The 23,818-nt window shown below is 35.6% G+C and overlaps 2 protein-coding genes across 6 annotated transcripts; one reads left to right on the top strand and one right to left on the bottom strand.

Annotated features, from left to right (window-relative positions):
• Positions 1 to 397: 397 nt before the first annotated feature.
• Positions 398 to 23,818, bottom strand: LOC145096962 (uncharacterized). Of its 3 annotated transcripts, XM_079034350.1 has the most exons (5): positions 22,954 to 23,818; positions 22,162 to 22,221; positions 21,995 to 22,045; positions 767 to 2,720; positions 398 to 694 (listed from the first exon to the last, which is right to left on the bottom strand). In XM_079034350.1, exons 4-5 carry the CDS (start codon positions 1,316 to 1,318, stop codon positions 584 to 586), a joined length of 663 nt encoding a protein of 220 aa, XP_078890476.1. In that variant the 5' UTR covers positions 1,319 to 2,720; positions 21,995 to 22,045; positions 22,162 to 22,221; positions 22,954 to 23,818; the 3' UTR covers positions 398 to 583. The 3 variants fall into 3 exon arrangements, 2 of the variants coding, with proteins under 2 accessions (XP_078890476.1, XP_078890477.1); XM_079034351.1 differs by lacking the exon at positions 22,162 to 22,221; XR_013704185.1 differs by lacking the exons at positions 398 to 694; positions 767 to 2,720 and adding an exon at positions 13,892 to 14,138 and having other exon boundaries at positions 22,954 to 23,750.
• On the top strand, positions 6,280 to 8,689 carry LOC145096961 (uncharacterized). 3 transcript variants are annotated; one of them, XM_079034347.1, is made up of 5 exons: positions 6,282 to 7,519; positions 7,912 to 8,020; positions 8,185 to 8,243; positions 8,352 to 8,419; positions 8,511 to 8,689. In XM_079034347.1, the coding sequence occupies exons 1-3, from the start codon at positions 6,435 to 6,437 to the stop codon at positions 8,239 to 8,241; spliced, it is 1,251 nt and encodes a 416-aa protein (XP_078890473.1). In that variant the 5' UTR covers positions 6,282 to 6,434; the 3' UTR covers positions 8,242 to 8,243; positions 8,352 to 8,419; positions 8,511 to 8,689. The 3 variants fall into 3 exon arrangements, with proteins under 3 accessions (XP_078890475.1, XP_078890474.1, XP_078890473.1); XM_079034349.1 differs by lacking the exons at positions 8,352 to 8,419; positions 8,511 to 8,689 and having other exon boundaries at positions 6,280 to 7,519; positions 7,881 to 8,020; positions 8,185 to 8,224; XM_079034348.1 differs by lacking the exons at positions 8,352 to 8,419; positions 8,511 to 8,689 and having other exon boundaries at positions 6,280 to 7,519; positions 7,863 to 8,020; positions 8,185 to 8,224.

Here is a 23,818-nt window from a genome sequence, read left to right as displayed (position 1 = left end):
ATAAGTCAACAACTTATAAAATTCTTCAAACATTTAATCGAACATTGTGTGACGAATTTTAAAACTAGATAATATTTATCTATAAAATCGACATGATTTATCTTAAATTAAAAACTCATTTATTATATATTTCTATATTTATGGAACTTACCGTTTATTGTATAATTATTAATAACTATTTCTTAAATTCTACATAACTAATCCTACATCAAAAAATCATTTCCGTTATATTTATATATTTATGGAAGTTGCCCTTACATAAAAATGGTGTATAATTATTTATAAGATTCCAATTAGATATGGCATACTAATGAAATATAAACAATGGAAAAAACTAATTAAATCCAAAAAATGGGAAAGTATACATCATTATGATGTTTTGTCTTTCCTGGCTCCATCATCACAGCAAGAAATATAGAAAATGACTAGTAATTGTTCATATCTAGATATGTCAGCCAATTGCCGCACGCCTAACATCTAAGTCCAATCACCCATGCGTACACATACATCGTGTGATACATCATCTTCAACTGTTCAAAGGTCTCCATAAGATTACTAAAGAGTAATTTCGAGCTCTCACTTCTCACAAATCATCATCTTGGTTTAAATCTAATTCTCTGTTTTCATGTAGATGTCTCAAACACCATCTATGCTTTGCATTTGGAAACACTTTTGCTATTGCAGGTATTATTCCCTACATATAATGTAATTTATAGTTAGTATTGTTACAAGCTTAAAAAGAGACTTATGTTATATGTATTCATACCTTTTGTCTGTTAGATACAAAAGTGAATTTGCATGATGCATCCAAATCCAAATCACCATCAAGGCATTCCAAGAACCATGTCCATGAGCTTGTTCTCTCAGCTTCCACAACTGCATAAGCTAGTGGATATATTCCATTGTTGTAATCAAGACCCATAGTTGTTAGAATTTGTCCAGGGTGTGGTCCTTTCAAGAAACATCCATCCAATCCCAGTAATTCCCTTTTTCCAAATTTGAACCCCAACTTAAGTGCTCTAAGACAACTGTATATCCTCTTGAAAATACAAGTTTCAACATCAGGATTTGGTTCATTACACACTTCCAGCTTCATTGTTGTACCTGGGTTATTGGTTTGTAACTCCAAACAGTAATCTCTTAACAAATTATATTGCCCTTCGTAGTCACCATACAATTGTTCCTTTGCAATTGATTTAGCCCTGAACACCTTCATTCTTGATATGCTTAATTCCAAATCCATTTGAAGATCCTCCTGTAAGGCTTTTACTGGGATGTGAGGGTTAGAATCCACTTTTTGGAGAATAGTGTTTGCCATGTATCTAGATGTACATGCCTTCACATTTCAACTTTGTAAGCATAAATGCTCATCAATAACTGTCTTCACCAACCATTGTTCCTCTTTCGTAGATCTAGATATCTAGAAAAAGGACAAGAATCTTTTTATGAAATTACAGTTTTTCCATTTGATGTTGCTTTACTTACAGTGGAGGGCCCACCACCAATGGAATCTGGAACCACTCCTTTACATTTTACTCTTACTCTTAATTTTTCATTTTTGGCCATGTGTAGGGCCCTCCTTGTTTTTATTGAAAGCATCTTTAGGTGGCCCTGTATATCCTTTTTGGTTTTAAAACCTTGACCCACAAAAATTGGTGTAACATGAACTACCCCAAAAGAACAAGGCACCTTCTTGTTCAGGTTTTTTTAACATTCTCTTCCTTAGGTCTTCCACATATCCTGCACTTTCAAACTCATCATTGTTGATCACACCTAAATCATCATCTTGGTTTAAATCTAATTCTATGTTTAGTCCTTGTCCAAACCATTCAACCTCATCCACACAACTGTTAAACTCTCTCATATCAACCTCCCAGTCATCTAAAATAGCTTTTGGGTCAACAATGTAGTCAGAATCATCGTCTTCTTCTGTATGCTCTTCTGAATCATCTTTTGAATCCTCTGCATGCCCTTTTTCATCTTCTTCATCCTGTTCTTCTTCAACTTCAACCTCTCTTTCAAACTTATCCATATTCTGATATCCATCACTAATAAAAGGCTCAAAATCATCTAGTATTTCCCTATGATCCTGGCAATTAATATCAATTGTATTGTATCGGTTTCTTTTGGTACATGGAAATACAAATCATCCTTAAACTCATTAACCACATCTTGTTTGTTTGGCTCAAAAGGAACTAGGGACATGTAAAAATCATACACACCATCTTCTCTCTGTTCTTGATTAGCTGATTCTTTAAGTGGGACATTCATGTCTAATTTCTTGCTACAAGAACCAATTCCTTTCTTCTTGGGCCTAATCCTATTAAGTTCAGGAGAAAGATCATCATCTAGTTGCTCAATAACAACTTTACTTGGGGACATGAGGTAAGTGTGAAGTCTTGTAGAACCATGTTCAACATACACATTAATCACTCTGTTTTGAGGGACATATTGAGCCATAGATATAACGTCTTGATCATTTCCTAGAGCCTTCAATCCAAAATCTAAGTCTAGATTAGGAATTCTATAATGATACTACATTGTCTCATCCTTAGAATACCCTATCTCACGAATCATGTCATTTAGATCATGAACTAAAAAAAGATCAGTGTCAACAAAGTCAAAGAATGCCAACCTTCTCTCGACGTACTTTCTTCCATGGAACTTTGTAAAAAATCCACCATGATGTATCTTTAAAGTGAAGAAATTGTCGTGACCATCTGAAAAAGAAAAATTGATGAGCTTTGAATATATAAACCAAGAAACACCAAACAAAAGATTAAATAACTCACTGTAATCTTTATCAAGGTCGGGTGTAATCGTATGACGACCACGTAAATTCCACATACACAATACCATTTTTAGTTGATAAACCCTAAAATCGGATGTGAGGGATGAAGGATAAAAATCGTTAAGATGATCAGTAAGCTAAAGTGAAGTGGAGATGAAGGGGGGTTTCTTGAACTCTAGTTAATCAGAGGATAGGTTGAAGACGTATCACTGCCTAATCCCATCTTAAATGAGCGCCAAACATAAAAAGACGAATATACCCCCACATTAATGACCCCAAACGGTTACAAACAGACGGAGTTATGAAAAAGGACCTCCAATGCAACTTTTACAAACCATAAGGGCCAAATAAAAAAAATAGATATGGACTAAGTTTGTTACTTTTGGCAAACTACATGGACTATTTTTGTAATTTTTTCATATATATATATATATATATATATATATATATATATATATATATATATATATATATATATATATATATATATATATCAATGGGTATAACTTGTTCATCCATGGTGGGGTTTTTTGAACAGTTGAAATATATTAAATCACTAAACTAACAAAGAAAGTAGAGAAAAAGCAAATAGTTTATTATTGGGTTTTGTAACCTTAATAAGTTATATACATTTGCTATATTCATGGTAAGTATTTGTTGGTAATATTAATTGGGTTGGTTTATTACAAAATTTTGTCCTTGATAATTTTTTTTGGTAATAATATCTTTTCAAACACCTTAATAATTTAATAAAAGTTCATAGTTTAAAAAAAAAACATTTACTGGTAACAATGCAAACCTCATATAAGACCGAGTTGGATTGACGATAATAATCTGGCTAGAAATGGGCAAGTGGAAGGGCTCGACAAACAGACGAATATTGTTTATGTTCTAACGAGTTAAGAGACGATACAATACATGATCCTCCAACAGGATGGTTTGATAATTGTTTTTAAACAAGATGGTACAATGTACCACCCAGAAATAACAGTAATATGTTTTTCTTTTACTAATAAATTCAACTATTAATATCAAAATGAAACGTTAAAATGGATAATACATTATCATTATTCAAAAGTTTGAGCATAACTACCAAAGAGGGAAAAACTGGTGTTTGAGACATATACATGAAAACATAGAATTTGTTTTTGCTCCAGTTTGTATCGAGGACTTGATTTCTATATTGAAGATTCTGGTGGGAAGTAAAAAGAGGAAAAAACTGGAGCTGACGCTTTTATATTCGGTGGTGTGTGTTATTTGGAAAGCTTGCAATGCTTTGGTCTTCAGCAATAGGAGAAGTTCCTCCCTTAAGGCGCCATATGAAATTCAGTTGTTATCTTTTAATTTGTTTCATAATAGATCGATGTTTAGAAACAGTTGTTGGTCGGATTGGTCTATTTCTTCGTTTTTTTTGCTTGTAATTTATAATTTGTGCTAGCTTCTTGCTAGTTTCTGTTATTAATATATATGTCGTTAAAAAAACCATTTTTACACCAAATGGCAATAGCCACCACAAGATTTATAAAGATGTGATCTACCATGTTAAGCTATTCAAGTTAGACAAAATTGCAAAAATGGTGTCTGTGGTTGGCAAAATTATGTAGTTTTGGTCCAAAACAAAATGTTGGTGCACAACTGGTCCAATATTAGATACCTTGTGTGGTTTTGGTCCTTATGGTTGACATTTTTGTGTGTTTTTTTGTCCAGACTCACCCTCTCTCTTTCTCTCTCTTGGACCCACCGATTTATTTCTTCCCAGTTCTTTTTAATTCAACCATCACCTCGGTTAACATTACCACTGCCTTACCGCCCGTCCTCTTCCCGGAACACCACCATTCTCATCACGGTCGAACACCGAAGAAGAAATAAAGAGCGAATATGGTGGCGTCGGCGAAAAGGGCGAAAGTTTTCAGAAACCATCACCACCGGCACCATCCAACTTTCTTCGTCTCTAAAAAACACCACCGCCGAAGATCTACATTTTTTAGGTCTAGGGTTTTCATTTCAGAGGGTTAGGGTTTCCTAACTGCGACAGATGATATGGGAGAATAGTGATGGTATACGAGATTGATGGTGGTGGCTGAATCTATTCTAAAAACTCTAGCCCCGACGTTAGCTTCAACAGAGGAGTGATGTATATGTGTTATGATTTTTGATAGAGGAATGATGTATATGTGTTATGACTTTCAACAGAGGAGATTGATTGTGGTAGCCCTCACTGTGATTCAGGGAAATGAGTATGAGATTATTACTCTTTCCATGGATTCCATTAGTTCCACAAGGTAAAAATACTAAAATTGTCTATTTCTTCACTACACTATATTGAAAAGCTACGAGTTTAGGGTTCTTAATTATCTAGGTGTCCTTGAATTGGGGATGACTGTGGTCCGACGGTTTGGGAAACAATTTGTGATGCTATTTTTGTTTCGCCAATCTAATGGTGATTGTTGATGATGGATCTCAGATTGATAGTGATTCTTGATGATGGCTCTCGTTTTTCATCTTCATATTTCAATGATTGTTAACTACAAATTTGCATAGAGTGTGAATTTATGCTTATTGTTTGAAATGGGGTTCCTGAGATAAGTGATTATGGAAGTTGGTTTGGTGGAAATTTTGCATTTGTATCTAGTATATTTTGCACAACATAGGTACACATAATTGGTTTTAGTTAGCCACAACAGAATCTGGAGGATTAATCAAGATGGATGAAAGAGGGCTTTGTCTCCAGAACCTAGAGAGTTTCAGGTGGTGGCATATATATATATATATATATATATATATATATATATATAGAGAGAGAGAGAGAGAGAGAGAGACTTTTTTCTTAATTTTAATTAATGAAAAACATTTGAATAAATATAAAAAAAACAAATATAAGGGTATAATAGTCTTTTTATATTGATAAAGACCAAAAACAATAGAAAGATTCAGTTTTGGATCAATGGTGCACCAACTTTTCGTTTTGGATTAAAAACACATAAATTTACCAACCACAGGGACCATTTTTGTAATTTTGTCTTCAAATTATGTAAACAATGTTGAAAATTAACAAACCAAACACTCTCTATACTTTGTTCATGAAACTTTTTGAAGTCATGTTATATTAGGAAATTTTTTGATAAAATCTTAAATTTATTTTTTAATAAAAAGTCTCAATTATTTAATATTTTTTCAAATTATGTGATTTTTTCAAAATAATATATTTTTTTGTTTAAAAAAAATATTTAGAACTTTATAAAAAAGAAAATTAAAATAATTAAATTTTATAAAACCCTTTTAACTATGTGGTAAAAAAAAAAAAATAACACCAAATTTGTAACTTTCTTTTAAATCCACTCCAAATTTGTTTGATTAGGTTAAAGTCAATCTTATGGAAAAATAAGATAGAATCCAAAGGCTGGCGGCACACGCATTACGAAAACCTTGTGACCCGCAAACACCTTTTGGCCCCACAACAAAATGGGCAAAAGTGGCTGCTTTCATAACCCCCCACCATAAAGAAAAAAGCGAATATGCTTTGCTCTCATCTCTGACAACCAAAATCAAAATCTTTCATCTTCATCCTCAAGCTTCGTCTCTCGTATAAAATCCCATTAATTACTCGTATTATTACTTTACTTTTAGTTTTCTTTTTCAACCAATGGAGACGCTACATCAGATTTTCATAACGGTTATTGCAGCTTTTGTGTTCTTTGTCCTGATTGCAAAGATCGCATCTTCAGCGACCAATGGCGATGAATATGATCATCGACGTAGTAGGATCCGTGATTTCAGTAAGGTTTTGGCGGAGGAGCTTAATCCAAAGATGGAGAAAAGTATTAGTAAAAGGAAAAGTTTGAAGAAAGTCCGATTTGCCGTCGATCATGAAGGAACTTTAGTCAATAAAGTCGTCGCCGGACCATCGGAAACTAAACAAGTAGTGTTTGAGAGTCAACATGATGCAGAGATGATACGCTTCAATGACGTCGGATCGGTGGTGAAGTCACCGGAGGAAGAGTTTGGCGGTGTTGAAAAAGCTGAATTCAATGATTTTAAGCCAATGGCGGAATCTGTTAGCCCTAGTGTTATTGAACACGATGAAACAAAAGAGGGAAATACTGATTCGATTGATCAGAAATCAAGCCAAGCATCAATGATTCCTGACGAAAATGCAGCTATTGGCGCGAAGCTGCTGTGTGATGATGGTATGGAAAAGAACGACGACGAAAGCTTGAGTGCCGTCGAATCGGTGGTGAAGTCACCGGAGGAAGAGTTTGGCGGTGTTGAAAAGGCTGATTATGATGATTATAAGCCAAAGGCGGAATCTGTGATCCATAGTGTTGTCGATGACGATCAAACCGAAGAGGGAAACACTGAATTAATTGATCAGAAGCTAAAAGGGGTAATGATTCCTGAACAAAGTGCAGCTATTGATAACAAGCATCAGATGTGTATGAAATTGAAATTGTTTTGTGATGATGGTATTGATGAATCCGAGAAGGAGAATGAAGGTCTGATTTCCGAGGAAGATGATTCAGATTCCGATGATGATTGGGAGGGAATTGAAAGGAGTGATTTGGAGAAGATGTTCGCCATGGCTGCAGATTATGGTAAACAAGATGATCATCTACAGAGTTTAGGAAGTGACATCCAGATGCAATTGTACGGACTTCATAAGGTTGCTACTGAAGGCCCCTGTCATGAAGCTCAGCCCATTGCTTTAAAGCTCTCCGCACGTTCCAAATGGTATTTCTCAACTTTCCTCTGCATTTTTTTTCATCCATTTTTATTATATCTATTTTCTGTTATTTTTATCATCTAGAAGAAAACAACTATTAATTGTTCGAACAGAATTGTGAAAACTATCTTTGTGGATTAGATATGGGTTGATGATATCTTGTGGTTGCAAGATTAAAATTGACAAAGAAAGAGACATAATGTAGGTTGACCACTTATGATTAGTTGTTGTCGACACATTAGTGAAAGCAAAACCGACATAATAACCATATTGCAGATACATTAGTTATGAAAAAATAATAAAAAAAATGGATTAGTTAAGAAGATGAAAAAGCATCTTAGGACCTTATAGTTTTGATTGGTGATTAAGATATGAGTGATGGAGGGCATTACTATGCAAGGAATGCGTGGCAAAAGCTCGGGAATATGGATCCGGATGTGGCTATGGAGCAGTATATCACTCTTCTTTCAGAGAAAGTTCCTGAATGGTCACAAGGGATTCATTCTCTTGTAAGTGTTATCTTGTAACTCCTCATACGCATCTATATGTTAATATTAACATATTAACATGTATGTTAATATTAACATACCCAATGTGCTCAATGCATAGCATTGGACACATTGGTTGTTTTATTTAATACAACTCATCCATTATGGGGTTATACTTTTGGCAGGGAGCCGATTTATGTAGCTCAAGTACAACCTCAACCCTAGTCACTTCTCAAAAGTAAAGGTTGGCCATGACTTTCTTTTATGTATTTACTAACTTGCATACAAACTGACCCAACCCGTACCTTTGTTAATATTATTAGCCTCCCATGTGATAATATAATTGGTGCAGGAAAAGTGGAATAAAGTCCTGTATTGATGCCGATGAGCTAATTGGAGTTTGAGATTTCATATAATAAGGTACTTGTTTTTGAGTTTCGGATATTGTGAAATACTGAAATACTTTTACTATTATTGTTACTGTGTTTTGACTCTGTCTTTTATACGTCAGGCTAATTATTGCGGTTGACATTTCTGCTACTACGAGAAATGGAGGATAATTTATGCTATGTAATTATAGTATATATTTATTATTTTAGCATTGGTGTGTTTGATTTAATAAATTGTTTGAATATTGATGTATATGAAGTTAATTATTTGTATAGATTAATTTAAATGACATTAAGTAAATACGTTTACAAAGGCATAAAATTGAAGTACACAGGCATAAAATTGAAGTACACGATTAATGGTCAAAAACCATGCTTATTCTAAGTGACACTTTCATCTTTAGTTCTTGTCAGGAGTTTTGTGAGGACCCCCGCCAAATCCATTTCCTCCATCATCCGAACCGATGTCGCCACCATCGCCGCCAGCAAAGCTGCCGCCGCTGCCAACACCACCGCCACCTGAACCTGCAAAGTTTCCATAACCAGAGCCTGGAGACGTTCTTGAACCATATCCACCAACACCACCACTAAAACCTCCTCTTGAACCATAGGCACCACCACCCATGGAACCGCCACTACCACCTCTAAAAGGGAATCCTCCGGTGCCAAATCCACCCCAGTTGCCAGGTCCTGAGCCAAAACCACCACCTCCACCTCCGCCAACGTTGCCATATCCAGCACCGTAACCACCTATACCACCTCTGCCACCACCATTCCCCCCACCTTGGCCCATTCCACCACCACCATGATGACCACCACCACCCCCACCCATATTACCACCACCTCGACCCATACCACCGCCAGCACTACGACCGCCTCTTCCTCCATTGCCATATGCACCCCCACCTCTGGCTCTCGATCCGTATCCTCTCCCTCCGCCATTCCCATATCCCACCCCTCCGCCAGACCCTCCCCCTCCACCACCACCACCACCACCACCACCACCTCCTGCACCGCCATTTCCAGGTCCATCATACCCAGCAGCCGTAGTGTTAGTCCGGTTATTCCACATACTCCCCAATCCAGTTCCTTCAACAGCTACATGAAAATCAAGCCCTAACCAAACAGTCGCAAAGAAAAGAAGACACCAGAAAACAACACACATTCTCCCCATTCCTTCCCTTAAACAACTTTGATGAAATACAAAAACTCTACACTCACTAAAAATCTAATTATCGTTAATTACTCCTTCATGAGTTTAACAATGGCGTTTTTGATGAAAACTTAAACTAAGTTTAAAGGCAATTAACTCTTGGGGTAATGGAGAGAAAGAGAAAAGATGAATTGTGTGTGAAGGCGTGAAGGTGTTGTATATGTACAGTAATGATCCGTTGAAGGGAGGAAGTCTGAGTGCATTGTTGGTGTAGCGCGACAGGTGTGTGATTTTGTGTGAAGAGTTTGGTAGTGAGAACAAGTTGCATGATACTTAAAAAATGAGGTGATTAATGGTCTTCTATTTTGGTGATTGAAATTGGTCAACAACTTGGATATCTTAGCTGTTTAATGCTGCCATCGGGCTTGAGTCCTATCGAGTCCACTAGCGAAATGGACTATTCATATCAATGTAAGTCGGGTTTTTTAAACTGATTAAATATTAATAGATCGGGTGTTATTCAGTTGGTTTAATCACGAACTATCCAAAACCCAAAAGTTATACCCAATTAGCACCTCTAGTTGTAACTGAATTGGTTTTTGTTATTTGATTCAGAAAATCGGGTAATTGAATGAATGATACTTTTATCTTGAATGAAAGGGTCATGGAATACACCGAAAGCAATTATAACATTTGGTTGGTATGCATAACAGTCCTTAAAAAGATATTCAAAACTTCAAAGTAAATTCTACAATGACAGCAAAACCGATTATTAGGTGTTTTTTTTTAAACAGCTTTATTTTATTAATGGCTAGCGATCAATTAAGCAAAAACGACAAAACAAAACATTGTGATAGCCAAAGGGTTTTTGCAACCAAGAAACTTAATTGACATAAATTCATAAATATCTATGACTGAACTGGTGAAAAAAAAAACAATCTTCACTAAAATTGTCCTTTCTAAATATGTTTGAATCAAACACCATTGCATTTCTCTAAGTGGATAGTACCGTGGTAATTATATTTTTGTAATACCATAAGATATATTTATCTTTCATCTTTTATTTTTTAAGTGTCACATCATTTTTCTTTTTTCCCCTCATTCTACTTATTAAAAGGTAGAAAATGATCACCTTTCACTACCTTTCATTTTTTTTAATAAAAATAATTGACTTTTAAGATTTATAATTCAAAAAATAATTATAATTTTTTAAAAATGATTAATAAACACAAAAGTTAATTAATATAAAAATACTTCATTAATTAAAATACAAATAAAAAAAAAACTAGAAAACAACCAAGATTTAAGAAAACACAACCTAGATTAAAAAAATGATATGATCTACGAGAAATATTTTTTATGATCTTCTCTTTGTTCTCAAAACTAGATCGACAGCCGATTCCAAAAGATGGTCAGTGTTTTCCATCAAGAACTTCATATCCGCCATTTCTTGCCTTTCCGCGTGCTCTTTTTTTCGGCTTTTTTTTATTTGTCGAATGGCAAACGTTCAACGAAATTCATATTGTATTGATCAAATTTTGTCATCATTTTCCGCATTTCGTCTGCGTCCATGCTGAAGTCCAATGCACTGGAAGAAGTTCCCCTTCCCCTTCTGTTTTGCTTTGTCCTTACCCATTGGTCGGGCAATTTCTTCTAGCTCGAGTTCGGCCACCACATTTAAATCATGCCCGAAACGAGCATCGAAAGAAGTTGTATATTAATGTATCCACTGGAGCCCGTTTTTATTCTTTTTGAGTGTCCTAATATAACATCTTGTTCATATTTTCTTTACCTTGGACAAAGAATTAACAAGTTCCAATGCTCGTTATACTTGAATGACTTTCTTGTATCCTCGCGAAAAAAATATAAAGCCTCTTGAAGAATTTTTTTCATTTCCTTGACCGCTTTTCCTTTAGGTTTTTAGGTTGTTATACAACCTGCTCACTTTTTAAACGGCTTTCGATATTTCTCGAAACTTTAAATAAAGTTGGTGTTTGGTACGGTACTCTTAATCTTTATCCAACTCCTTGTGAAACCTTTCAAAAATGTGAATCCAAAAATGATCTCCTGGTTGTGCATTTCAATGCGCTGAGTCCTTTGAAATGTCAACACTTTCTCTTCTTGGGGACTCTATACTGTTGGCCTCTGCGTTGTAATCTCGTACGCATGTTGTTTTCCTTTGTGGCATGGTGGGGGTGGAGTGGGTTGAGTTTCCCGTAAAATTTTGTCCTCCAACTCATCGAGGCTTTCATATTGTGGTTGAGAGTGAAAAGGGTAGTATTTGGCTTTGGGGTTGAGATTGATAGAGTAAGGTTTGGCTTTGGGGTTGAGATTGATAGAGTGGGGTTTCGCTTTGTGGTTGATTTGGTGAAAGTTGATCGGGAAAATCAACAAAGTTGTTGAACATATTTGGAGTAACAATTGACACTTGCATAGTGTAGTATTGCCTAACATTTTGGTATTGGAATTGCAGAGGAGATTAGATGGGGGAATCAAGTTGGAGACGATAAACCCCTTGGGATGAATCTATGACAAAAATGTATCGAGTTGAGGTATTTGAACTCAAAACATTGGCTTTTTTTTTTTTTTTCTTATATAGGAGTTTGAGGTTGGATTGTTGGGATTCATTTTTTCAAGAAAATAGAGTGAAATTGATAAAAGACACTGTGAATTTGAAGGAGAAAGTAGTGCGGTATTTATAGATATGAAAAATGGTGTGTGTGTGTGTGTGTATATATATATACACACACACACACACCTTAATAAGAATTTAGCCTCAAATGATGAATTTTAAGAAGTACAACCTTAAACATCATATAAAACAATATTATGCATTCCAGAAAAATCAAATCTTATCCTATCAAACAATTGAAAAAGTCGGCCCTCACTTTCAGTCAAATGAATCGATCTAACACCGACTATGCTTTATATAACATCTCCGCTTCTTCGACCAACTGTCACCACCATTCATCACCCTCTCTAATAGCAAGCCTAATGAAATTCTACCTTAGCCTCTCTAAAAACCCAGTTGTTTTCCACCACCACCATGTCATCACCTATAACGAACAACTCCCACCACAAATCTAGAATCATTGATGCCTCGATCTCCTTTCTCACTACTATTTACAACCACTACTACCGCTATCACATCCTACCAACATTATATCTATTTAAGAAAAATCTTGACTACGAGTGCCTCCCATAGCTCCCACAATAGTCATCGTCGCTTTTTCCTCCTTCCCTAGACACAACTACCACCATCGTTGAACAACCACACATCTCCCGCCATTGTTACAACCGTCACTGTCTGTCAAATCCTTCTCTCAAACTACTGCCATCCAAAAGCCCTAACGCTAACGAACCTCCCATTCCCCAACCACATGTGTCAGCTCTAATGTTACCAGTTGTATAATTTCAAATCCTAGCCACCACTAAGAGAAACCCTAACGCCACTGTCAAATATCTACCCTCTTCTTCTATGTCTCTATTCCATGGTTCGTTTGTATCTCCATTCCTGGTGCATCGACACAGCCACCCAATATACTACTCACCTTCACCGGATTATTCACCTCACATTAGCACAACTCTCAAACCTCACATTTAACCAAACCACCACATCACACTCTCTTTGGTGTTGTTTGTTTTTTCTGAGGAAAAATGTCTGTACTCTGCGGACCACATCTGTAGACCTCTGTAGTAGATGAGGTGGGCCAAACGTCTGCAGTCTAAAAAAAGAAGACTGTTTGTTTTTTTTTTAACATCTACAGTCTATTAAAATAAACTAAAATCTAAATAAACTGATTTTCTTTAAACTTCAAAGTGACATTTTAATATTTTTATGACCTTGTTATAAATAAATAATAAATCTAGATAAACTTTTATGTACTATTGTATAAAAAGTGAAAATAAAAATGATACACATTAATGTATATATTTGATAAAAACGAACAATGTTGGTCACAAAGTTATACATAAAATTAATGTATATACAAATTAATGTATATAAAAGGTATATGGAAACAAAACATACAAATGACCTTTAGTGATTAAGGTCATACTAAGTATAAATGAACTATACTTGCTTCCATATCACCAACCACTAATAATTATATGAATAACTAGTATAACAACCAACTTTTATAACACTTTCTCTAAGAATAAGAATTGGTGTATTTTTTTTTTATAAAAGTTAGTATATTTATAAATACATGCATACACCTATATATATATATATATATATATATATATATATATATATATATATATATAACTATCCTTATTCTAATATAAAGAAGTCAAACCCATTAAAATAATGCAAAAGCAATACAAGACCAAATGATCATGTTCCCTTACAAATTTATACTAAAAAAATCAATCAAACATACCCCCTCCCATACCCCTAAAACTGTCCACCCATTCCCCATGCAACTTATAACACTTTTGTTACACTATAAATACATTCACTTTCTTCACAACTTAGCAAGAACCAAAGTAAACACTCTCATCTTCATCTCTTCTTCATTTGGCCAAGAGTTTCGTCACCGCCACCACCACCAAGATCCGAGCTAAGGACCACCATCTTCAAGTTTTGTTTATCCTTTGGAAAAATAACATGACAAGTGGGTTCATACTCCTTTTTCCTACTTGTTTTACTCATTTCACTCTTTCGGGGCAGATTACATGTCATGCTAAGAAATTATAATGTGGTCAATGACTTTATACAAAAGTCTTAGATCTAATATATGTTGGCCAAAACCCTTAACCTTTGGGTAATACTACTTCATACATGATTATGCCTTATATATATATATATATATATATATATATATATATATATATATATATATATATATATATATATATATATATATATATGGATTCCAAATGAAGTACACAAGTTTTATTTTTTATAAATGCATGCTAGATATGTTTCTAAGTTTATATCTATTTTATGAGAGATAATACTATTACACAGTGGATAACTGTAAACCGTCATTTTTACAAAAATCTAGATTTGAAAGATTAAAATTTTGTGATTACACATTGGATAAAACTATTATCCATTGGAAAATACAATTATCCATTGGATAATACTATTACACATTGGGTACCCAACACAACACTTGATCATTATCCTAGAAACAGAAAATTTTGATTACATTTATAGCTAGAATAACATACATCCGACGGGTTATGTGAGACATTTCTTCAACTAATACATTAAGTCTTGACCTTATAATCGTTAAATCTTAAATGAGCGGAATAGTTGTGTATAGATCTATATGAGATTGACAACCCTCACATATAGTTGCTAGCTACAACCACGATCGACGGGTCAAGGGTGACAATTGTCTTAACATTTTCACAACGTCCGAAGAAGCGTCCTGGCGGGTAGCATTACAGTCAATAACTCGATTATAAGGGCTCACTATAACATTGAATAGTGAAATTCTAGTATAAAACACATTTATAAGTATGATTATTTATTTATACACTTGATTTTGGATAATAAAATCATATGACAAGCCACACTCTTTATAAGTTTAGAGGTTATAGGAACTTCTACTTTATAACTAATTTTGGATACATACTACACACATATATTCTAATTATATGCTGATGACGTAGAAATACAAAACATGTTACAAGATAGTGATACGATTTACACATAAGCAAAAACATCATATTTTTCTACTGTTAAATTCTTATGAACTTGCCAACTTTATGTTAACTATTAAAATGACATGTAATCTCAGGAAGTTAAACTCGGATCAGTGGAACCACTTTTAAAGACAAGACTTCAAATATCATTGCTTGAACTATGTGACATTTGTACGGGAACTACCCTACTTTATAACATACAAAACTTGTAATGTATTTTGATATCAATTAACATTTGGATCATGTAACTTATCTAATCATATTGTATGATGTTTGTTTATGTAATTGTGTTCCAATGTATTCAATTATTGTGATACTGTGTTCTCATTCCACCCTCAGACGTTTCTGCCATCCGGTTTGGGGTTGTGACATCAACTAACTCACCTAGGTCTGCACTATTCAAAACCCAGACTGAAATGGAAACTAAGGCCCCAACAACCCCAACAATTCACCAAACTCATCCTCAATCTGAACAACCATAACTAATAAACCGATAAGAACGGAAACACACTGTTATGGATCATGGTGCCAAACCATATAATCTACCTTCCATCAGCTCATTAGAATCCCCGAAATCCTCCTCGATTCAAGTACATATCTTGTGCTTTCACTAGTATGGAACCAATAATACCTTCCACAACTATCTGTACTTTTCTCAAGAATCGTTCCAGGTCCTCTAAGTAACTCCTTGTGTCTACTACCATCCAAACCAATCATACATACTCGCTCTCATCAAATACACACTACTAAATAGCACACCAATTCCTCCAAAGAACTTCCTAGGCTCTCCCAGGATTTCCCACCTCACCTTGCCATCAGCTGCTGAAGAACCCATACTAATATCAGTTAACTACTTCATGAATACAATTACATGCAAAAAAACCTAAATAATCTTTTGAATAAAAGACCCAACCCTACAATTGTTAGACTTAAACAAGATCTACTGCAATGGGACCAAATCAATCATTGTAGGAATTATTTAACCTTTACAGCATGTAACCTAACATATTCATTTAATAGTTAGCTCACAGTAATATTTGTCCCACAAAGCACAAAGCAAGTAGCATTCGTGAAGTAGTACTCTATAGGACATAAAACATAAAAGGCATCCTCCAATTAACTTGCTTCTACGATGCTAGGAACTTCTACCAACACTGCCGATTGCCTTATGCATGAAAACAATACACAAAACAAGATCATATAGACTTTCGAATGAATGATTCTACCCTAATTCCACAACCAAACAAGGACCAGGAAATAAGGCCAAATCAGTCCTTCTAGGGCTATATGATCCTAATTGTATATAATTTTGAAAGCATACACTTAGCAATTACTTCCACCAACATAGATTCCAAATCTATCATAGCATTCAATTCCTCCTAGGTTACAAAGCATCATAAATAAGGTCAGTTACAAAGCATCATAAATAAGGTCATTCTATCTAACATCTAAAATCCATACTAGCATGTTGTTCCAAAAGCTCAATCAACATGCATATACGGGCATTTCACCTAGCATTCTATCATGTATTCATGAGCCGATCCTTTGCCCTAAGCTAGCATGAAATTTTCATATATTCACACCAAAACAATAAGCATGACACATGTATGAGTATTTTGGGAAATACTTACTTGAGCTCGGTTAATTCCATACATCAAACCGATCATGCAATAATGAGACCAACCCTAGATTTTCTTTCAACCCAGTTATACAAACATGCAAGAGTCACAAATACAACCATCATCCTACATACACAATCCAATGGGCCGACATTGGTGTCTTCGACCCAAAAGTAGAGTGAGAAGACTCACCTCAATTGATAGACGAGTAAAACACACACTCGAGCTTCTGCTATCAAAAGCTCCTCATTCTAAACATAACTAAAATAATCCCGATTAACAATTAAGAAAATTTTCCAACTTAAGAGGTCCAAAAATAATTAGTCTAACCCTAATTTGGGAAAAAGACCATTTTGCACTTTCCAAGTCTTAAACCCCTCACAGTTGACCAAAAGTCAAATTGGTCAAAAAGTCAAATGTAACGCCCGTGTTTCAGGGCTAAGCATTTGTAGATGATGTAATAGTCTGGGTCAACTGCTGTAATTCTTTTTGAACTAATAAAGATAAATTATTTGAGTATTATGTGAATTTATGTGTTTTATACTTAATTATAAAGGTATAATAAATAAAGAATAAAAATAAGTGTCAAAATTAAAGTGTGAGATAAACCCGATATATTTACATAAAGTTGTAGTGGGTGACACAAGGATTCCGGATATATAAGGAATGTCGAAATCTGAGTTATAACGAAGAAGTTATGGACTGTCGAAGTTTCGCGGAAAATCCGACACGACACCGGGAAATAGTCACATAATCACATACATCCTAAACGTACAAATAAGTGGGTCAACATTGGTGCCTTCGACCCACCAGTATGGTGATACAACTCACCTCATAGAAAATTCTTGACTGCTACTGCTCTCACTGATAGAAGTCGCTGCTATGCACCACCTATTTAGTCAAACCAAATAAACCTTAAGCTCTTCCTTCAAACTAGGTGCTTGACCAAAAATCAACTCAAGTCATAAGTCAATGGTCAAAGTCAACGGTCAACATTGGCTTTACTCAACCGTCACGTCGTGGTCACCTATAGCCACGTTGTGGCATGCCAATGAACAGTCCATCGCAATTTTCCTGATAGTAACACCGTGGCGACCTAATGACACGTCGTGGGCACTAGGTTTTCAACTGCTTAATGGATGAAGCTATTTTATTCGATCCTAAGAGCTCTAAAGCTCATATCTGGTCCGAAACCAGGTCTATAAGGATAAAGTTTCCAACTTTATCTGCTAAGACCACCCAAAAGGTCAAAATATCAAACCCTAGGTTTCAAAGGGCTAAATAAGACATAACTTTCCCTATTAAGCACTTATTCCAAGATGTCCATAACTTATTTACTCTAGATCTGTTTCTAATATCAAACCCAACATAAAAGTTGGTGCTTTATAGACATGCATGTCCAATGCATGTCTTGAAGCCATAATGAGTCAAAATAAGGGTTTTTCTATGGAAATTTCATGCATGGCTCAAAACCTAACAAGAATCCAGATCCAAACCAATAATCATGCCAAATGTCCGAAAGATTCATAAGGTTAAAAACTTTATGAGATCCTATCACTCCAATTCACAAAAACATGAAGATTTAAGGACAAAACATAAGATCTAGCAACCTATCATGATAAAAATCGAGTCTGGGACACTTAAAAGGGCCCAAAGGAATGCTAAAACCGAGGATGAGGACCAACTTGCTAAACCTTAACTCACTTCTTCTTCTTTCTTCCTTCAAAGGCTTCAAAGAACACCAAAAGGGTTTAAAATAAGAGAGTAAGGGATTTAGGGTTTTCTTAGATCTCAAGGAGATTGATGGAGGCTAAGGGTGAGAAAACCCTAACCTCCTCATTCCTTTAAAAATGGAGCAAAACCCGAAAAATAGGGTTTGTCAGTTGACAGCTGCCACACCATGGCCTATATTGTCACGTTGTGGCGGCTTAAATGAAATATATGGCCTGATCTTAACTCGCCGCGTGGTGGTGCCTCCCCACCATGTCCTGGCAAACCTTAAAATGCCAAAATTAAAAATATAAAAAGTACCTCAAGATCCATGTGTGACAGTCTTTTTGAAAAAGTGGTGATAAATCTTTTTGTGCTCTTGTCTTCTCGAAAACAAAAGCCCTTTTTGACAAACATCTACCCACCGACGCACATAAGTGCCCAAAAAACACTTTAGCAAAAAGAGTGTTTGTTTTTGCTATAAGTGTCTTTTGGGCATTTATGTCTGCCAATGAGTAGATGCTTGTCAAAAAGAGCGTTTGTTTTCTGGAAGACAGAAGAGCACAAAAAGACTTTTTCACCTCTTTTCCAGAAAAACCTAGAAACGCTGCTTCCAAATGCAAAAGATATTTCTAATTAACCTACCTTATTCATATTCCTTAATACATTGTTCACTTTCATAATTGCAACCTCCCACCGACAATCTCTCCACTCGGTCATCCGTCCGGTGGACATCGATCCTCACTATTGCAGCCTTCGATCCATGTCATCCCTTTGTCACCGCCAACTAATATGTTATGAATTTTCTGTCTCTCTTTGTTCTCCTCTGTCGTTTCTCTTTTCTCCCCCCTCTCGATCTATACTATGCTAACCAGAGTATCCATTCCTGTCCGTGGATCGATGTATATCTTTATATTATATCTAAACCCTATGTTTTTCATTGTGTGCTTTCTAAATCTATTTTTTCAATTGAAAGTTGAAACATATTAAATAAATGAATTTATTTTAGTTTATTAATGCATTTTTAATTTAATAAAGATTTAAGAACTTCTTATTATTGTATGGGGTTTTTTCTATTCACCAGCTAACATTTGTACATGCAAATGTCACTGATTCAACTTTTCAAGGCAAATTACTACAGGGCTAATATTTTTTTATACCCTTTTCTCATCTTTAAGTTCAACCTTATCTATTGTAACATCCAGAGTTTTGGGTATGTTTTAATTTTAATTATTTATTCAAGAAAGAGGAGGGACTCGACGAGTTGGTGCCACGACTCGTCGAGTAGGTGAGGAAGTTTCTGCGAATCTTCGCGACCAGACTCGACGAGTCGGGCATATCACTCGCCGAGTCTGCGCTAGCAAATGAAACCCTAATTCCCGGGTTTTGGAGCCTATTTAAGGGCACTCATAGCCTTCCATTGCGGCTACTAGTCCCTTGAGAGAAACCCTAAGTGAGCTAAATCATTTGTGAGGAAGGAGATGCCATATTTGATCTTTCTATCATTGGTTTAGCAAGAAGAAGGTGATCAAGATCAAGAGGAGGCTGAAGGAGGTGCTATTTGGAGGAATTCTGAGATCAGGAGTGCTTATTTGAGGTGTAATCTCGATCCATCTTCTGTTTTGGTGATTGTTTATAGAGTTAGGGTTTTCTAGATCCTTTGATAGATGGTTTTGTTGAGTATATGATTCCTTTTCGTATTTTGGTCTTGGATCTGGATCCATAGAGGTCCAGAGACCTTACTCCTTTGAGCTTTATGAGGATTGTTGGTGAATATGAACTTAGGATGCCATATTAGATGTCATTTCTTCAAATAGAACCTTGGAGCCTTTGCATGGGCATCAAGCTTCGAACTTTACGTGATTATTGGGACTAGAAAGGATAGATCTATGGAGTAGAGTATCAAATCTGACCTTAGGAAGCCATTTGAAGTTGAGCATAGATTAGACTCACCGAGTCCATGAACAGACTCGACGAGTCGAGTCGAGTTGTCCCGAAGCTGTGAATCTAGAGAGTGACCCGCCGAGTTAGGTGAGTGACTCGGTGAGTCGAAAGAGAATCATAGGAGTAGAGTTCACGACTGGACTGGCCGAGTCGTTGAGACAACTCGACGAGTCTGGTCAAGGTTGACCGTTGACTTCGTTAACTTTTAGGGTTTTGGTCAACAATTGTACTTTTAGATCAGGAAGGGGTAAAATGGTCTTTTACCCTTCTGTGGGATTGTAGAAAGGGGTATAGTCTAGCCTTGAGAGACGTTAATGATTGAAATAATTACTTTATGTGATTAGGCGGGGCTAGGTCGTTTCGAGGTTCAGAGATACCGAGCTGTGATTTTCTGAGATATTCCCGAGGTGAGTCTTCTCATTATACATTACCTAGTGTGGTAACCATGAGCAGACCGGAGGGTCTTATATGTTATGTGCTATTTGTGCTTATGTGTTTGTGATATATGTATGCTATGTGATGTAGACCGGACCGGAGGGTCCAATGATATAGACCGGGCCGGAGGGTCCAACGAGACAGACCGGGTTGGAGAGCCCAACGATACAGAATTGGAGGGTTCTGCTAAGACACATCGACTAGAGGGTCATATTGTTGCCTTGAGTGGCGTATGTGCTGCATGTGGTATTTTGGGGAACTCACTAAGCATTTATGCTTACCGTGTTGTGTGAAATGTGTTTCAGGTACCAGCGAGGATCGCGGGAAAGCGCCAGCTTGATTGTACACATTGTGGGAGTATTTTGATGAGATTCTGGGGAAATGTTTTGGATACTTATATTTTTGAGATAGATGTTTATGATTTGAGATACATTATGATTTTTATAATGAATTATTATGTTTTTGAAAAGTGAAAAATTGGTTGAATTTTTACGGTGTTACATCTATTATGCTTTCTCTTCATAAACACTTGCTTCTTCTTTGCTAACAATATCGGAATCATTGATTCCAAACTCACTTAGTTGTCTACTTTTTTTTTTGTTAAGTACTCTTTTATTTTGTTTATCTTTCTAGTCGCTGGTTGCCTAGAGATTTGAGTGGGTTGATCATGTTATCTCAATTTGATGCACTTTCTTATTAATTTGTAGGTGTTTTTACCTCATGTCAAACATTGACCTTTTTGTCCTTGGTTCCATTTTGGGTAATAATAAGTGCATGTTGTACCATCTAGTGCCTTGATTGTAGTATCATTTCTAATTTTTGGTTTCTCCTCTAGTGTAATTTTGGTGTTTTGGTTTTTGTTTTGACTAATATGTCGTTGGGCTCGTCCTCTTAGGTTTCTTTTCATGGTTTTAATTAATTCGGACGATAAAAATAACTTGTGTTTATTTATTTATTTTTGAAAGCGAACTTCCCCTTAATCTAACTAACGAGTGTAGACATAAATTAATCATTATAAAGATATAGTACAGTTGACATATGGATATTGAATATTTAGTATGCAAATTCCAAATAGTATTAGTACCTGAACCAAAGTAATTAACAATAGCAGCTTCTTGTTGAAATTCTTCTCCAACTTGCATAGCAGGAAAATAGATGAATCACAAAAGTTTACCATAAATTATCAATGTATAAAGTATCGAGAACTATAAGCAGTCTGCATAATTTTGAGGTTTGCAATAAAAGGAACACCTTTGACCAATCAAACTGGAGACCAAGAGTACTCCATCTCAGCCTCCTTAGCAAGACATGCTGATACAGATTTCCAGTTCCACTTAATAATTAGTTCTGTTTGGAGGTTGAGGAAAACTCAATAAAATAAACTGAAATACATGGCCAATAAAAATTACAATTCCTTTGCTAATTTGAAGTCACAAATTGTTTTTGTTTTGTTTTATATTAGTAGATGTTTCAAGGTTTAGCATTGTAATAAACAAGGTAGAAACACAATGATATATTTTGATAGAAATTTTAAAGTACAATGTTGAAAGGAATAATGTAGAATACCATAACGAAAGAATAAATGTAATGTAATCTAATAATCTATTTTGGTTTCAACTTTGAACATAAACTCTAAAAACAGTTGCAAACATGATCAGACTTCAAAACACTTTATGGGCTGATAACTCGGTTGATAACCATTAACAGGAACCACATTCATCACCCACAAGGGTTCAATGAGAGAACAAACCTGATCAGAATTCAAAACATTTTAAACTCAAAAACTAAAAAAAATAATAATCCATCAATGGAAAAGGAAGCTGAAATGTAGAAGATTGGGAGTAAAATGATGTAATAAGAATAAACTACGATGCAATTTCGATTTTGGTTACCATAGGAGATGCCTTTTGTTTACTGATACAATTTTTCTTCTACAATTGTATAGGGATGTTACATTTATATCTTCTGATTTGCAACAAATTACAAAATTACATACATCTATCGGGAAAAAAGGAGGGTCTAATTCAGTTTTGGGGGTTTCACCTTCGTGAACGAGAATAGAGACATTCACTTCCCTAATGCTGAAATCTCAACTAGATCAAAATTAAGCAGTATTCGTTGGAATCGATACATCAAAATCCAGATTCATCAAGTAATTTCAAAGGTCTTGTGCAGGTAATTTCCGAAAACCGAGAAGACCGAGAAGAGGATGCCTAAATGTGGTGTTACACGGGAGGACGGCGAACCAGCGACCGATGGACCGCCTAAAGGAGGGTGGAGGTGAAGCGCTGATGGAACGTTGGGGCAACGATGGATATGGAAGGGTAGAACGGCGATGCTAAAGAGAAGAGAGATGGAAGTTTTATGGAAAGAAGCAGACTCGATGTAAGAAGGAGAGAAAAAAGACGTCTTTTTTAGGCGACGCTCACAGATGTCAGAACGTACAAGGTATTCCCCTTCAACATATATGGTCACTTTTTTCTTTTCATTTCTGCTGAACACAAAAACAAACTTCCTATAAAGTCACTCCTCCATTCTTTGGCACGGAAATTTGCATAAACTATTTGGAAAACTTCGATTAGGTTTCATATTTTTTGGAAAATCGATAAAATATGGTGTGGTTCTCAAGGGGTTATGGCGAACACCAGTTAATCGCATATGCTTTTGGTCATTTGTTATCCAATAGAAATTTCAAACACCCATTTTTAGTTCAAGATGTGGGTGTAAGATCATTACCAACAACAAAGATTTTTTCTCCGAAAGACGAATTGATCTTGATCGCCATTTTAATTGCTATTGTAATGAAAATACATTGTCGTTGTCGTCAACGGTTAATGAGAATGAGGGAACAGGCTCAAGAAGTTGATCTCCAGACTATTTAGGTCTTTATCCCTAATTTCATTATTTA

This window comes from Lactuca serriola, chromosome 4 (assembly GCF_051521515.1).
Source record: "Lactuca serriola cultivar US96UC23 chromosome 4, Lser_US96UC23_V15, whole genome shotgun sequence".
Classification (NCBI taxonomy): Eukaryota; Viridiplantae; Streptophyta; class Magnoliopsida; order Asterales; family Asteraceae; genus Lactuca; species Lactuca serriola.
Note: the sequence above shows the minus strand (reverse complement) of the source record. Positions and strands in the feature narration are given on the sequence as shown.